Source organism: Fragaria vesca, linkage group LG6, assembly GCF_000184155.1.
Source record: "Fragaria vesca subsp. vesca linkage group LG6, FraVesHawaii_1.0, whole genome shotgun sequence".
NCBI classification, from domain to species: domain Eukaryota; kingdom Viridiplantae; phylum Streptophyta; class Magnoliopsida; order Rosales; family Rosaceae; genus Fragaria; species Fragaria vesca.
The window spans coordinates 37,515,130-37,532,374 of NC_020496.1; the positions used below are offsets into that span (position 1 = coordinate 37,515,130).

General features: G+C 39.5%; 1 protein-coding gene and 1 non-coding gene across 2 annotated transcripts; one reads left to right on the plus strand and one right to left on the minus strand.

Moving 5' to 3' along the window:
• Positions 1-369: 369 nt before the first annotated feature.
• Positions 370-2,205, minus strand: LOC101305578. The gene is made up of 5 exons (XR_185083.1): positions 1,746-2,205; positions 1,626-1,654; positions 1,366-1,545; positions 742-1,072; positions 370-633 (listed from the first exon to the last, which is right to left on the minus strand). It is a non-coding gene; the product is annotated as an uncharacterized LOC101305578 (transcript).
• A 12,261-nt stretch (positions 2,206-14,466) lies between these two features.
• LOC101303060 lies at positions 14,467-14,997 on the plus strand. Its single transcript, XM_004306323.1, has one exon. The coding sequence runs from the start codon at positions 14,467-14,469 to the stop codon at positions 14,995-14,997; it is 531 nt and encodes a 176-aa protein (XP_004306371.1).
• The last annotated feature ends 2,248 nt before the right edge of the window (positions 14,998-17,245 follow it).

Consider the following 17,245-nt stretch of genomic DNA (forward strand, 5'->3'; position numbering starts at 1 on the left):
CAAAATAAAGCCATTGGTGTTATCCTTAAGTGCCTATCTTGATTAAATAAGTCTGGAACCTTCATGAATTATTGTTTGTTGTTACAGTGAAAACCCAGCTCAATAGGAAAAACTTTTCATAAATCATTTTTAGTAGCTTGTCATTTGGCTTTCTTAGTGAAACAATTTGAGCAGACCATTCAAGTAGCACACCTATGCAAACTGACATGATACTCATAACTGAGTACAGCCTACTCAACAAACTATATCTTTTAAATACTAACAACTACCAGTCTAGATTGCATACTTTCCTAGGAACATTAAGTGTCTTCTTTCCCTATATTCCTATGCCAGACTACATCAAAGTAGAACTCGGTAGCACAACAGACCATGTTTAAATGATGAATGAATTAGTATCATATTATGCTGCATAATAAAAAGGAATTGAGCATTCAGTTGACACACATGCAGTTGGATTAACATGCTTAAGCTGTACATCATCTCTTCTACGTGCAAGTTCTTTGGGAAACTGTTCGACCAAAAAGTTGTGCAGATCCAAACACACTTTTGGATATCCAGTTGGATGGAAACTTGGACAAACTTGACATCTAAGCTTCTGTTCATCTGGGTCGACGATACAACTTTCACAATATACTGTGCAATGAAATAAGAAATATAAGAATAATTGAAAACTTCTAGAGCAGAGGGACTGAAAGCTGATAGAGTTAATAGAAACTTGAAAAATCTAAATGCACAAGTTACCATGGCCACAGTTGAGAACCACAGGACGAAACACTAGATCTTTGCATGCAGCATATAGCACATCTGCCACTGAAATCTGCTGGGAGCTTCCACTCTGCTGATGACTTAACAGGGAGTTCTTCACATGATCAGTAACATTCTCCTTTCCCTCATAGCCTAGAGACAGCCGAGCCATCATTCTGACCATATGAAACACAACCTGTTGTCTCCATATTTGCAGTCAACTCTTTGCTAATAAAGTCCCCCAGAACATTCGAGTCTTGATTAGCTTGTGAGCTCCAAGCTTGAACATCCAACTGTGGTGAGAAGACGCCAGTTTTCACCTCTTGTTCTGCAACATGTGAAGGTAACGATAAACCCAATTACAGCTTTCTGTCAACTGACCGGGGTGAAAACTAACACAATAAGTTTCAAACGCGAGAAACATCACATCTGTGAATGCTAATCAACATGAGAAACAAGCTAAAAATTTAATCAAATATTTTCTGAATACACAACCACTAACAAGTTAATCACATAAACGATCATTAATGTTCCACTACCAAAAAAAAGAAAAAGAAAAAAAAAAGGGATCAACATAATGGAAGGAAATAGTCAAACATAGAAAGAACAATCAGAGCAGACCTAAAGTTTGCGATTCGCGTCTCTTAGAGGAAACAGGATACAGCTTGAGCAGTAAACAATGAAGCAATTGACAGATAGCCGGAAAGTGATGATAGGGATGGCTACAGTGCATGCAATGAGACTTATGTTCACCATTCATGGATCAATGCACGCACCAGAAACACGTAATGTGGCCACACGCTGCAATCCACAAACCAAATTCAGAAACACTGGCACCAGAAAGAGGTCAAAAATTGAAGCAATTCAAAGCACCGACTTACAGAGCACTATAGGTTTGTACAGAAGATCCCTGCACACCATGAAACCAAAAGGCATGAGCTACACAGAGGGATTCATGTATATATAATCGGAGAATTGAGAGAGGATTTAGGGAGACTTACAAGCAGACGCAGCAGAGGAAGCGCTCGGAGAATTCCTCCGCTCGTGGTCGGCGTTGGAAATGTGATGATTCTCCATTGGAATAGTAATGAGAGAGAGAAATGGGGGATGAGGTTGATCTAGGCTTTTAGCTTCAGAGAAGTCACATCGGGGTAACTAATCAGAGTTTCTGGACACCTAAAGCCGTAATAAGTTTGTACACAAACATTTAAAGATAAAGCCGCCTTTATTCTATACTAGCCTTCATGCCCGCGCTTCACGCGTGCAGAAGGATTTCCATCAAATTTTATCGAATTCGAAAACTTATCGGTTGATCAGAAATTAACAATCAACTATTAATAGAGCTCAGGTCCTTAACCGAAACCCTCAAACACCTTTGATACAAATTAAAGTAAGTAAAGCGTAGCCTGGAAGATCTATCAAAACAATGCTGACAAAGTTTTACTTTAATTCATCAAAGCGAATTCCTTCACATTAGCTACAGCTGTATTGATGAGCGAGTGATGATAGTGAGCAAATCTCCTCCCAATATTGCTTTCTCTTAAGGTGCTTTTTATGGTCTTTAACAGAAGATTGGTCAAAAGAAAATGACATGTAGATTGGATGTAAATATCAGAATTAACCAAAACACTGATCAAAAAATTTGAAGGACCATTTCCATTTCACCATAACTATTATCAATGAAAAGATGGATTGCGAACATTAAATAGTCTTCACATTATGAAGCTTCACATTCACTGATTCCTCACAAACAATAGATATTGCATAATACCAACACATGACTGGAAACAAATAACCTGAGGAGAAATTAACTCATAGTCAAATGCACTTTTTCACAACAGGGCAGGAACATATATACATATTAAACATTCAGCATAAAAAGTATGAAACATATAGCAATGATTGCTAATGAGATGATTATACATACTAAACACTCAGATACATGTAGATAGTGATGATTATACATATTAAACACTGAGATAATTGCATATATCAGAAACTGACATTAAAAGCCAATTTTAAATGACAACTAATGATAGCATCGATAAAAATGACAATAGATGAGGAGAAATGAAATTAGACTCTTCTGAAGGCATTTTCCATGCATTTGATGTAAATCATGTAATTGGATAATCTAAAGCAAACGGTTCTCACATTTTGTTTAAAACCACAAATGCTACAAACTTCATAAAGAATAATTATTTACTCTTGTACAGGCAAGTATATGGACTATATGAGGTTCTTTATGGTCCGTATGACAGTTGTATTAATCTTCATAAAGCACAATTGTTATGCGCTTATACAAATACATTCCTTTTCAAACCTAATTCTTTCCCTCATACTGACATAGAATGCTTGACAATTCCAAATGAAGCCAAAACCTTAGTAAAAAGAGGAAATGAAAATCGACTAATTTGATGTTCTGAACTGGTTCTCGCATAATTTGGTGCTCAAAACTTACAGTAAGTTTTGTTATCCTATTATAGGAATGTATTTCTATTTGGTCCAAATGCATCTTATCAGCAAGTGAAAATCGATTCCCTTCTCAATAAGTATGCCTATTAGAGATCACATAACTAAAGTAAATTTTGGCGAGTAGTTGTATGGTAACTAACTCAGCCATTCCATTTCGTTGCCTCATATACATATTACTTTTCAGCATTCTAGATCGAAAGGAAGTTTGATTGAGATCTATTGCTCTCATTTGCACTACATAACCACAACCTCTGCAACTAACTCATCTAACAACGACTTCTCTACTTCCCTACCTATTATTACAAAGGCAACAGTTTTTAGATTTTTAATCCGACTACCAAATTGGGTTCGAAGCTTTTGGCTTCACATTAGTGCTAAATCATGAACTTCATCTGGTCTACTTAACTAAGTTGAGCTAATGGAAAAATGAATCACCAAACATGAATGGATATCCATCAAGAAAGTCGGGCACATCATATAGACTTATAGAGTAGGACTCGATGTATGTTTTATTGAATTCTGTTATTGAATTCTGGAGGACTGATTGTACTTCCACAAAAGTTTGACTATTAAACCACATCTTGTATTACAGATTAGACCATATGGATAATATGGCATAAGTCTACACAACTACACCATAATTTGTCTGCAACAATATTGCTTTTTCAAATTGAAATATTTTCCTTATGGCCTAGAAAATTTTGTTTGCTATTAAATTTATTCCACAATAAGATCAAATTCACATACATCATCAATTAAGATTTTCACGCTATAACACTAAAACTGTAATCACATCTAAACAATTAAAAATAAAAATAAAAAACAAACAACACCAGAAGAGAAAAAACTCTGTTTGGCTACTGAGAAAAAAAAATGCAGCAAAAAAAAAAGGGGATCAAAGTAACAAAAGGTGCAAACTTAGAACCAACATATACCAATTGAGCCAATTTCAACCTCATCAGATAAAACTTACAAAACATACTAATCAAGCATTTAGTAAATAAAGGCCCCAAAAATGAAGAGAATGGAGTTTACTGATTCTAGGGTCAGTATCGATTATCGAGTGAGCAGAGGAATGAAAATGGAATCATTACCTGACCTTCAAAATCGGATTTCCAAAACCTTCAGTTTCATGTTCAGGTCCTCAAGAGTCAAGTCTCACCTGAAAAACCAACATGCATCCACTAATAACTACGAAGCCCAAAAAGCAAGCAATACCCAGATGAGAGAAGACACAGAGTAAGACTAAACATACTCGGTTCTCTTTTCCAAAGCTGATCAATTTCATGGCTAAGCCACTAACTCTAGTATCTAATTGAATCAATTATCTAACTGACAAAGTAGAGTATACCAACTGTATAAAAACCAAGATATAAATATTCAGATTGAGAAGCAATACCTTGAAAATCACCAAACCCAACTAAACCCATCAAATTGAGAAGAGGTAGAGAGTGAGGTCTCAGAGAGAGAGGGATGGTGGAAAGCTGGAAATGGGTTTTGGACATTTGGTTGTGGCTGGAAGTAACAAATAAGATAGATTTATTTTGGTTTTGTATATTATAATTACATATAATTACATATAATAACTCAATGTGAAAGAATGTGTTTGTTAAAATATTGGAAGTGTCACGTGTTAGGCTAACCATTAAGTATCACTATTTGAGCTTTTATTGCCAAGTCCGTTAAAACACTTGCACCACAAGAAAGAAAGAAGCATAGAGAGTCTCTCGGATCGATCTTTGATTCTTCACCGTAAGTTGCAGAGAAAATGGCCAACACCGACCCTTAACAAGCACCACCGATGACTTCATACTCCATCGATTCCCCTCCTGCCAGTAAACACCGTAGCCGCCGCAAAAGCAAACACAACCCCGTCAATGCCGACCCTCACTCCGAACCCGACCAGAACCCGCCGCCGCGCCTCACTCGAGACCAATCGCTGCGGCTGCCAACGGACCCTCATGTTCGGATCGGAATGTACGTGGCACTGGCCCACGCCGGACTAGCCTTCTCACTCGCGCTCCTCTACGGCGTCATGAAGCTTCTAGGAGGGTACTGGCGCCCTATTCAATGGGCCATTCTGTGTTCCATGCCTCTCCGCGAGCTCCACACTGCTCTCGTCTCGTTCTGGTCCGACTCTCTCAATCTCGGCCTTCTTGAAACCCTCTTTGCGATCCCATGCGCCGCCGTACGTGCCACCACCGCCTCCCTCGTCGACTCCCGCTCCGCCATTTGCTGCCTCCTCAAACGCCCTAGCCCACCTCGCCCGAAAAAGAATTTCAGGCAAGGTCTAAACTGTGTTCGGAATATTCAAGTATCTACAACAAATGCAACATGTTTTCGGTTTTTTTTTTTTTTTTTTTTTTTGAAATTTTTACAATACATGCATGACATATACGATTGTAGCGTGAACTCTTGTAATAAATAAACAGTTAAATGGTTAGATATATATTGTGCTACAATATATAGAATATATAATTGGAGCATTTCACTTATTGTGCTACCTACAATATATTAAAGGATTAGCTTATAAATCTAGAAAGTCTTTCCGGTATCTTAACTTGAGGAATTAGCTTATAAACTTAAGAAACCTTTGCGGTACACATAGTAAAAAGAATACAATACAAAGACTACTTACAACTTGCACACCTTCCGTACTTGGAAGTTCCGTTTTTGTTTTTGTACATTTTAGTTGGTTCTATAACGTTTTTGAGCTTGTTACTTTTCTTCTTCTTCAGCTTCTCGAAAATTGTTCAATGGCTGATCTCATTTGCCCTATTTGTGATTATCTACGAGAACATAGGCGTTTACACTCTGCCAGCATTTTTAGTTGCTTGCTTTGTAGCTTATGTTTTGGGTGGCAGAAGCATAGTGATCGATCCTAGTGTGACCACTACACTTTCGGCACTTTCGCGGCGCAGTAACAGGTTGAAACTGAGGAATACCAATAGGCTTAGCAGGTACATTACCAATTTTATGTTCAAAAGGTTGAAGACGACGGTTGCTATCAGCTTGATCATGGTTATGATAATAGGGACTTTGGTTGGGATGGTTTTCTTTTCGTATAAGATTGGAATAGAAGGGAAGCTTGCTGTGATTTTGATGAAAAGGCATTTGGAGCACCAATTGGAGCAGAATTACAACTATGCTGAGAAGGTTGGGTTGAAGAAATGGATGGATGAGAATCAAATACCGGAGTTTATCGATGATTATGCAATGAAGTTTTATGAGGCAGTGTTGCAGAATATCAATTCTTGGGCAGCGGATTACAATGCAACTGAGATTGTGGACAATATGAGGCATTATCTGACTAGTAATGATTCTTCTCCTTTTGACATTAGGAGTAATGGCAGCGTTGGTGATGTTGATCATGAGCAGAATATTAGCAATATCAATCAACTTTTGTCTGAGAAATTTCATAGCATTCAATCGAGACTGAGGAACAAAGAATGGGTTGTGATATATAGGGCTATTGATGATATTTTTCACTTTAAGGAATTCATGTCTATGATTGCTAAGGAAGACTTGGCAAAGAAAATCAAAACAGTTTTGTTACATGGATTGAACCTCTCAAGAAGGTTACTTACTAGTAGTATTACGGTTTTGGCGGGAGGTGCAAACGTAGTGTTGTTCATGGCGGTCTCACTTGTTTCCGGAGCTGCTGGATTGTTCAATTTCCTATTCGAATTGACAATGTTCTTTTGGCTTTTGTATTACCTAATCACCACAGACTCGGGAGGTGTTATGGATCATGTTTTAGGGATGTTGCCACTTTCAAGATTGACAAGGGATAGATGTGCCCAAGTGCTTGATCATGTTGTTAGCAGTGTGTTGTTGGCTGCTGCTAAGGTCACATTCTTTCAAGGATGTCTCACCTATCTCTTGTTTAGATTCTACCATATTCATTTCATGTACATGTCTACATCCCTTGCCATGATGAGTGCCGTTTTGCAAATTACACCGAATTGGCTTTTGTCAATCCCGGCGGCACTGCAGCTCGGCATGGAAGCTAAATATATTGACGCCATTTTGTTGACAACATTTCATCAAATACTGCTGGAATATGGAACTGCTGCTATCCAAGATGAGATTCCAGGACAGAATGCCTACCTCACCGGCCTTAGCATACTTGGTGGCATTGCTCTTTTCCCATCCATGATAGAAGTAATTTACTCTTCTTCCCTAATGTTCATAATGTTGCTTGCATCTAATTTGAGAGGCATTTTAATAACGATATTAACTAGGCTGAAATTTCCTTTTCTTTTCTTTCCAGGGAGCAATTATGGGTCCTTTGCTGATGACAGTCATGATTGCTTTCAAAAATCTTTATGTAGAATTCGTTCTTGCTTCTGCACAGTAGATCAATGCTGATTAATATTCACTAATTCACACAATTTTGTAGCAACGGGCTTAGATCTAGCAAAATTTATCTGAATTTTTGATCATCTTTAATGGTTCTTCTGTACAAACAATCCATAGATTAACCAAATTCAGGATGAATATATCTTGCAACAAAACTATGGATCTCAATCTCTCCCTGCCACACACGATCCAAGTCTAAGCGGGGTTTATTTAATTAGGAGTCTATATGATTTTTATGTATTTTTAAAGTCCGTAAGGGTATTCAATTCAGATTTTAAAAAGTCCTTAAAAATCTGTTGGTATTCAATCAAGACTCTAAAATTTCAGTCATAATCTTGAGGTATTGAAAATTTTATAGACGTTCAAGGATTCTACTCCATTAAGATCTTAAAAACTGATAGTTTTTTCAATCAAAAACTGATAGTTTTTTCAATCAAAAACTAAATCTCTTGAATTGAAAATTTCAAGTAGTTAGAGATTTTTCTAGTTCATAAACAGTAATAGTTTTTTGTTTAGATGATTAAGAATCTAGATTGCTAAATAAGTTTTTGTGCAGTTCGTTCACACATAATCAGATCACTAGGCCATGAATTGGTAACTTTTATGATAAAACTGATCTCAAAGTATGATTTGTACATAGAGATAGTGATCTCATATAGATCAATCATCAATGTTTAAGTCATGTTGACAATGGCATAGCCAGAATTCTTAACTCCATTAAGATCTTAAAAACTGATAGTTTTTTCGATTAAAAACAAAAATCTCTTGAAATTGAAACGTTCAAGTAGTTAGAGATTTTTCTAGTTCATAAACATTAACAACTTTTTGTTCAGGAGGTCAAGAATCTGGATTGCTAAATAAGTTTTTGTGCAGTTCGTTCACACATAATTAGATCATTAAGCCATGAACTGGTAACTTTTATGATAAAACTGATCTCAGAGTATGAATTGTACATAGAGATAGTGATATCAGATAGATCAATGTCTAAGTCATGTGCATAGTGGCGTAGCCATAATTCTTAACTCCATTAAGATCTTAAAAACTGATAGTTTTTTCAATCAAAAACTAAAATCTCTTGAAATTGAAACTTTCAAGTAGTTAGAGATTTTTCTAGCTCATAAACATTAACAACTTTTTGTTTAGGAGATTAAGAATTTGGATTGCTAAATATGCGTCACCGATGTAGATACATATGCCTAACCGGCATACTTTAGACACGCTTAAGCTAGGCTTAACCACCATACTCGCTCCCAATATATATGGTTGCCATGGTCAAGACAGTAGCAACAGCTCTCAAACATAGTCAACCGCTCCCTAACTCGCCTCCACTACGTGTCTACGCCTTTATTTAAGCTATTCAAACTCAAACCAAAACACACACTACCATCACATTTCCCACTCTCTGTCTTTCTGTCTTTCTCCCTCCTCTAAGCAAATGTAAGTCTTAATTAATGTTCGATTTAGTCGTGTTTATGCTCTAAATTGATGTTTAATTTCGCCGTGTTCAGTTTTTAAATTTTTAATTGATGTCCGATTTAGTCGTGTTTATGCTCTTAACTGATGTTCAATTTCGTCGTGTTCATGTTCGGTTCACAGGATGATGATCAACATCAACTACAACCACGTCATCAAGATGTCCAAGGCTTTCAAGTTGGAGCTGGCGAGTATCAACCTGAATTTCAATTTCCGAATTGAGATCAAAGATCCAATTCGCCTCGCCGGCTCCAGAGTCGGATGCGCAGTGGTGAGCTAGACAATGATTCAAGCTATTAAAGCAGGTGTTAAAGCCTTCATTGCCTGAAAACGAGATGGAGGAAACGAGGAACAGTGATCGAATCGGGAAAAGCGACGACTCAGATCATATCCAAGTATAGAATACTAGCTACTCCGTATTTGTTGTGTACGTAGAAGAAAAATGTTTTTTTTTAGATTTTCTTAGAGAAAAAAAAAGAAAAGAGAGAGATGTAGGAGTTTATCGTAGGAAGGAGAAAATTGTTTATTAGAAAGCAGGAGAAAAGACAAAAAAAAAAAAGGTGCTTCTAAATGTACCCAGCAAATTCCTATGTAGACCCAACAAACTTTTTACACCTAGCAAAATGATGTAGTTTCTTATTACACCCAACAACTTTTCCGATGATACCGTTCGATATAAACTCAACAAATTTTATATTGAGACAAAGTTAGCTGCTGCCTTTGAAGCATCTGATTTGTGAACCATATTAGATGCTTACAATTGCAATTATCTTCCAACAACGACTGAAACAAAAGAGATTTCGTTGGCACGTGAAAAGTTGCTGAGGAGGATTGTAGTAGGGAAGTTCTTTGATCTGTTGTTGTTGTTGGACTATTCCTTGCTATCTCGAAAGTTCTACTTGATCAAATAGTTAGAAGATTGAATAACTACGTGCTAAAAAGTATGAAATCACTTCTCTAAAAAGTCTGGCTTCAATACAAAATTAAAGCTTCATGTTTGAGAAAGAATAAGTTTCTCAAAATATAAGACATTAGATATACATCAATCATCAACTACTAAATCCAGGAAGTAGGAAGAAGATCCCAAGTGTATTTTAATTTCAATATTACCAACACCCAGCATCTTGTAAAACCCAACTTCACTTATGTAAAAATCCGTGAAAGGTTGCTTACCTTGAATCAAGAGTAAAGAGAAACTAACTCTCTAGAAAAAAAAGATTTGGGAAATTTTTCAAAAATCAATATATCAGCTGCTAGGAGTTTTTTGATGAAAAGACTATCATGGTGGGAGATTAGAGTAGGTCATGGGTAGAGACCATGATGAATTCAAGGAAGAGATTGTTGGGTGAATCCTTGCTAGGTGTGGGTTTTTAACATGAGTTTTATGTTAAGATCAGTCCACACCCTAATAGTTATCTAGCCCATTCTCTCGCAAGCCAAACATCTTAGCCCAGGAGACAACCTCTGTACAGCTAGTACATTGTAGCTCCATGCCTCTGTAACTTCCCAGATCAATTCTTACAAATCAGTAGCAATCTTGTCTCTTTAGGCAAACTCCAATCTTGTTTGTATTTAGTTATGGTGGTCTTGTATCACAATGATCTATTTTGAATTAAACCAAACTCCTATATGTTTGTTACCTTCCTTTGTGAAGAGCTATCAATGGAATTCAATATAGTTTAGTTCTTCTTTCTTCTAGTTTTAGTCCTTATTATCTGGTATCAGAGACCATCTCCGATGCGTGGCAACCAGGTCCGGCAACCTTCACCGGTAACCATGGGTGATGTTGTGCCTTCCCTCCCACCACCCCAAACACAACCATCCCACCCACCCAAAACCCTTCCCTTCTCCCTGCTATTACTTTTGTGCAACCTCCCATCACTATTTCCATATACCAAGTGGCCACATTCCAAGCTGTTGTCGACTTGTTGCAGTCCCAAAACGAGGACTTGCAGCAATCCATCGATGCCATTGCGCGTAACCAAACCTTTATAACCCCAACAGTTTACTGCGTTTCAAAACATCTTGTTTCACAACATGGCGCAAAGTCAGTCCCTGCCCACTGCAATTTTCCCTCCACAGCCACCTCCAAACCCCCTACCTTCTCTGGGTTTTGACTCACAAACACATCCCTCTTCATCTCGCACAACCACTTCCCCACAACCATCTCACCACTTTGCTCAACTTGTTTTTAGGACACTACCAGTGATTCCTCATACATTTGCACCACCCCATCAACCCAACAACACATACCACGCCGTCTACACACCACCCTCACACCCTTCTTCACCTACATATCCCACCCCACCTCCTAATACTACCATCGACACACCACCGCCCCCAATTTTCCACTTACACTGCCCATAGCTTCCCCCAAAATTGACCACCACCTCTCACTGCTCCACCCCCACGCTCGCCATATGCCAACCTCACAAATCCCTCCCAAGACCACAAATCACCCCACTTTCGCCAATTTTCACCAGCTGAACAAAGAGAACGACGGGCAAAGAACTTATGTTTTAATTTTGATGAGCAGTATTCAGACACCCATGTGTGCAAGAGGCCTTTTATGGCTATTCTTGATTGTACTGTTGACTTGGCAGAGAGCGTAGTTGAGGAACCCGAACACCTAACCTTGGAGATGCGACTTTTCCCACCTCTGATGCCACCATCTATGCCTTGCATGCCATCACCACTATAAAACTTAGTGAGATGATGCGCCTACGGGGTTCAATAGGAGACGTACCTATCGATATATTCATCGACGGCGTGGTGATAACCTTCCTCAACCCCCATGTAGTTACCAGGTTGGGTACCCCAATTTCGCCAACAGGCTCCCTTCGTTTCACTGCTACTTCCGGCCACCTCTTCACCCCCTCTGGCATAGCCCGGAACCTCACAGTAACTATCAAGGCTACAGCTTCACGGATTCATTTCTCCTACTTCCAGTTGCCGGCTGTGATCTTGTTTTGGGAGCTCAATGGCTCGAAACCTTGGGATTCATTGGGTGGCATTTCAGGGACAAAATTATGGTGTTCACAGTCGATGGGCACAGACTTGTGCTGCGCGGCACCATCGCTGAGCCCAACTCTGAGATTGATACTTCTATCTTAAATCTCATGCCTAGAGAATACCTTGAACCTCATCCTCCTCTCATGACCATCTTAGATATCCAACCATCACCTAAACACCGTCCCGAAATTGAACTACTCTTACACCTAAACCCCATTGGGCCTTCCTCCCCACATATCCATTGACCATCAAATTCCACTTCTTCCCAACTGTGGCCCAATCAATGTTCGACCATACACATATGCTCGCTCCCAAAAATATGAATTTGAGACCTAAGTTGCTGCTATGTGCGCACAAGGCATCATTCGCCCTAGTTCTAGCCCATTCTCCTCCTCGGTGCTTTTTGTCTACAAAAGGATGATACTTGGCGATTTTGTGTGGATTATTGAGAGTTAAATGCGATCACGGTCAAGGATCGTTTTTTTGATTCCCGTAGCCGATGAGCTATTCACCAAACTACATGGGTCTACCATCTACTCCAAGCTTGACCTCCGGTCCAGCTACCACCAAATCCAGATGCACGAGGCTGACATCCATAAGACCACATACGATGGACACTACAAATTTGTGGTAATGCCTTTCGGTCTTTTGAATGCACCCGCCACCTTTCAAGCACTAAGGAATGAGATATTTCGCCCACTTCTCCGTAAAGGTGTGCTCGTTTTTTTTTTTAATGATATTCTAGTGTATAGCAGGGATTTGAGTCCTATTTGATACATTTGGAAGCGGTTTTACGCATCTTGCAATCTAACCATTTGTTTGTCAAGTTATCCAAGTGTGATTTTACTCAATCAAGTGTACACTATTTGAGCCATATAGTCTCAGTCCAGGGTGTCTCCATAGACCCGAAAAAGGTTAGTTGTATCCTTAAGAGGGTTTCTAGGGCTGGCAAGGTACTACCGTAGGTTTGTCAAACACTTCAGTCTCATCTCTAAGCTGCCTACAGACATGCTCAATACCGATTGTTTCTCTTTGTCTCTGGCATCTGACAAAGCTTTCTCTGATTTGAAGAGTGCAATCACATCAGCACTAGTCTTGGCCTTGTCGAATTTTGACAAGGAATTCTACATTGAGACCGATGCTAGTGGCCATGGAATTGGCGCGGTTTTGACCCAAGAGAAGCACCCAATTGAATTCCTCAATAAGTCTCTTTCTGCCCAGAATCAACTTCTCTCTACCTATGAGCAAGAGATGTAAGCGGTGTTACAAGCATCCTCAAAATGGTGACAATACTTGTTGGGTCACCATTTCACCATCTATCATCACCAACCATCAACCACTTCTACACATGTTCCAGCAGCGGGTAAGCACACCGGCTTAACTGAAGTGGGTTTCCAAGCTTTTGTGTTTCGATTTTACTGTCCAATATCAAGCCGGCAAGTTGAACACGGTCCCAGACACCTTGTCTCGTCACCATGAGTTTCTCAGCATTCAGGGTGTTTCGGCTCCTATATTTGATTGTCTTCCTACCATTGAGAGAGCTTGTCATGGAGACCCGGAGACCCATGCCATCATTGTTGCCTTGGAGGCTAGCAAAGTGGCACCTAAGAGGTTCACGCTCCGAGATGGTCGTCTCATGTACATAGATCGCTTCTTTGTTCCTCCGGTTTCGAATTGGCGTGAGAAAATCCTTTTTGAGTTCCATTCCACCCTCATTGTCGGCCATTCTGGTTTCCTCCGCACATTCAAATGCTTAACTCGCTACTTTGCGTGGCCGGGAGTACGTCAAGATGTCAAAAGGTATGTCGGTAGTTGCGATACTTGTCAGCGTGTGAATTATGAGACTCAATCTCCATCAGGCTTTCTGCAACACCTACCTATTCTTGATGCTATTTGGAGTGATATTGCTATGGATTTTATGGATGGTCTCCCAACCTCAGAAGGCAAGACCTCTATTCTTGTGGTAGTTGACCGTTTGTCCAAGTATGGGCACTTTATCCCTGTTGAGCACCCTTATACAACAACACAGATAGCGGAGGTGTTTTACTAAAGAAATTTTCTACCTCCATGGTATGCCGCGAACCATATTCAGTGATCAGGATCGCGTGTTTATATCCAATTTTTGGGAATTTTTTTTTCAAACTCCAGGGCACGAAGCTATGTAAAAGCTCGACCTATCACCCTCAAACAGACGGCCAGTCCGAAGTCTTGAACCGGACCTTGGAGCATTTTTTGAGATGCTTCATCTCTAACAAGCCTTCTGATTGGGTTAGCCTCATTCACTGGGCTGATTGGTGATACAATTCCACTTTTCATTCGGCTATTCAAATGTCACCGTTTCAGGCTCCTCTTACTGTCTAGCAGTACATTCCAGGTACTACAGTAAATCACGCTGTGGATATGGCTTTACAAGACAGAGATACCCTTTTGAGAAACCTCAAGGATCACTTGGCGATAGCCCAAAACCGCATGAAACAACAGACATACAAGAATAGGATTGAGCGCCACTTCGAGGTGAATGATAGGGTCTTCCTCAAACTTCATCCATACCGACAACAATCCTTGGTGCACAGACCTTCTCAGAAGCTTGCTCGCTGTTTCTTTGGGTCGTTTCAAGTCGAAGCCAAGATTGGCAAAGTGGCTTACAAGCTCTTTCTTCCTGCCAATTGTAAGCTCCACCTAATATTCCATGTTTCTTTGCTCAAGAAAAGGATTGGCAGTGGCACCCCTGTGGCTACTACTCTGCCTCAATTTGATCAACACGACCTCATTGAGTGGAAATCGGAACGTGTGTTGGACGTGGCAGTGGTCACCAAGCGCAAGCGGACTATCACAAGGTGGTTGGTGGCTTGGCAAGGTTTACCACCAGAAGATGCTACCTGGGAAGACGCTTACTCTGTGGTGCGCAAGTTTCTTGACTTTCAAGCTTGAGGACAAGCTTGTTCTCATGGGGGGAGGACTTGTTAGGATCAGTCCACACCCTAATGGTTATCTAGCCCATTCTCTCGCAAGCCCAACATCTTAGCCTAGTAGACAACCTCTGTGAAGCCAGTACATTGCAGCTGCATGCCTCTGCAACTTCCTAGATCAGTTTCTTACAAATCAGTAGCAATCTTGTCTCTTTAAGCAAGTTCTAATCTTGTTTGTATTCAATTGTGGTGGTCTTGTATCACAATGGTCTAATTTGAATTGAACCAAACTCTTATATGTTTGCTGCCTTCCTTTGTAAAAAGCTATCAATGGAATTCAGTATAATTTAGTTAATTTTCCTTTTTTCTAGTTTTAGTCCTTATTATTTTGCTGAGATGATTTTTGTTGGGTTTAATTTACAACAAGGGTAATATTGAAAAAATTGTTAGGTGTAATATTTGCTGGGTCTATGTAGAAATTTACTATATACATTTAGCAACACCAAAACAAAAAATGTAGGAGTTTATGACAGGAAAGAGAAAATTGTGTATTTTCTAGCAGGAGAGAAGCAAAAAAAACAAAGAAACTGTATTGAAAATTCCAAAAATAATAAATAGTAATGTTGTTGCGAACACATATGAGGTATGACTCGATCAGAATGATACTCGCACCTTTTTTTTTCCTTCTTCTCACTATGACAAAATCACAGTCGATCCATGTACCCAAACGCCGTCGTTTTGTCTTACCTCTTCCCTTCCCTCCAAAAGTACGCCGTGATTTCAATCTTCTCGAAGCTCCGATCCGCCCCGAAGCACCTAAACTCCGACTCCGAACCCGGATGTGACGCCATTTCCCAGTGCCTCCACTCCACTTCCCCCGCCGTCGTCGATCAATCGGTTCGCGAGCTCTGCGGCCCTCGTCGCCGACGGAAAATCCGGATTCGATGTCCGCCGCGGGTTGCTGGAGCTCCAGTCCGTGCTCGAAGGATCCGATTCCAAGTTCGTCAGCCTCTTCGTTAAAGGTTTGGGGTTTTTGGTCCGGTTAGGGTTTCGGAGAGCAATGGCGACTGGTGCTTCACCAACACAGAGTCTCATCCCTTCATTAAGGTAAAGGAAATCCATGATTGATTACTCAGAAGCTATAGTTTAGCTTAGGAATTGAATTTGGAGAATTTTTCATAGCAATGCTTGTAGATTATGGAGAGGTTTTGAACTGTGTGATTTTGAATTTTCAGGTTCTTTCGTGCCGAAGCGATGTGGAGGATGAACTTGTGCGGCAAGTGTTACTGTTTACGGCAAAGAATAGGCAGTTGGGAATGGTGGAAGTCTGCAAGTTCTTGAGACCGTTTCTAAACTATTCGGTTTTGAGGATACCGTTTATGGAGAATTCCCCTATGTCTGTGAGGCGTTTCGGATCGTCAGTGGCGTCTCTTTGTTGCTCGATTGATGCAATGCCTGTGCTTAAATTGTTGACAGATTGTGTTTAGAATCTTACAGCATCTATGGTTTCAGGTAATCTCTTATCTGTGATTCTTTTCTTTGTAGTGTTGTTGCAGTATCCAAGTATTCTGTGACTATTTTTGAGAGCAATACCAAGTATTCTGTGACTATTTATCTTATTATTGTGTGAATGTGTTCTGTCGTTCAAATTCCTGGTCACGTTGTTGTTCTTGTATATGTCCAAGTTTGTATCCTTTTTTTTTTTTAAAAGGAAAGAACATGATACTGGCATATAATTGTCAATGATCTGAGCTGTGATTATTAGTGCTTCTACTATAGGATTTTGCAGCACCTGACGATTGAGCTTTATATTTTTCTTTTGCTTTGCAGGATTTGTATTCACTGTCCACTTTGTTTTTAAGTTTTTCATGTATTGGTAATGCTATTGGCAAGGAGATTCACAATGTTTCAAGATCCTGGGATTCTCATTTACAAGAATATACTCTATCGGTTGTTGACAAATGAAAGTCCTCCCTACCTCTCCTGCAGGCTCAAGAAATATACATAACTGGTAAAATGTTCAGATAGCAACTCCATTCCTTAAGTTTCTAAGCTAGAAATTTCTGGTAGTTATTTGTTTTGATGCATTTGTTGTTAGTAATACCTTTTTTTATTTTTATTTTTTAAAGAAATGTTGTCAGTAATACATTCACTTGCATGATATTTATGTACTTCCAACTATTAATTTGTTGTAGAGATGCCCTCGTTACTCTCTTCCATTGCTGGTATTTTAGTGATGCATGAGGTAGAGGGAGGCACTGCTCTAGATT

Coding starts and splice junctions, on each gene's coding strand:
- LOC101303060 (XM_004306323.1), top strand. CDS start 14,467: ATGGCTTTACAAGACAGAGATACCCTTTTGAGAAACCTCAAGGATCAC.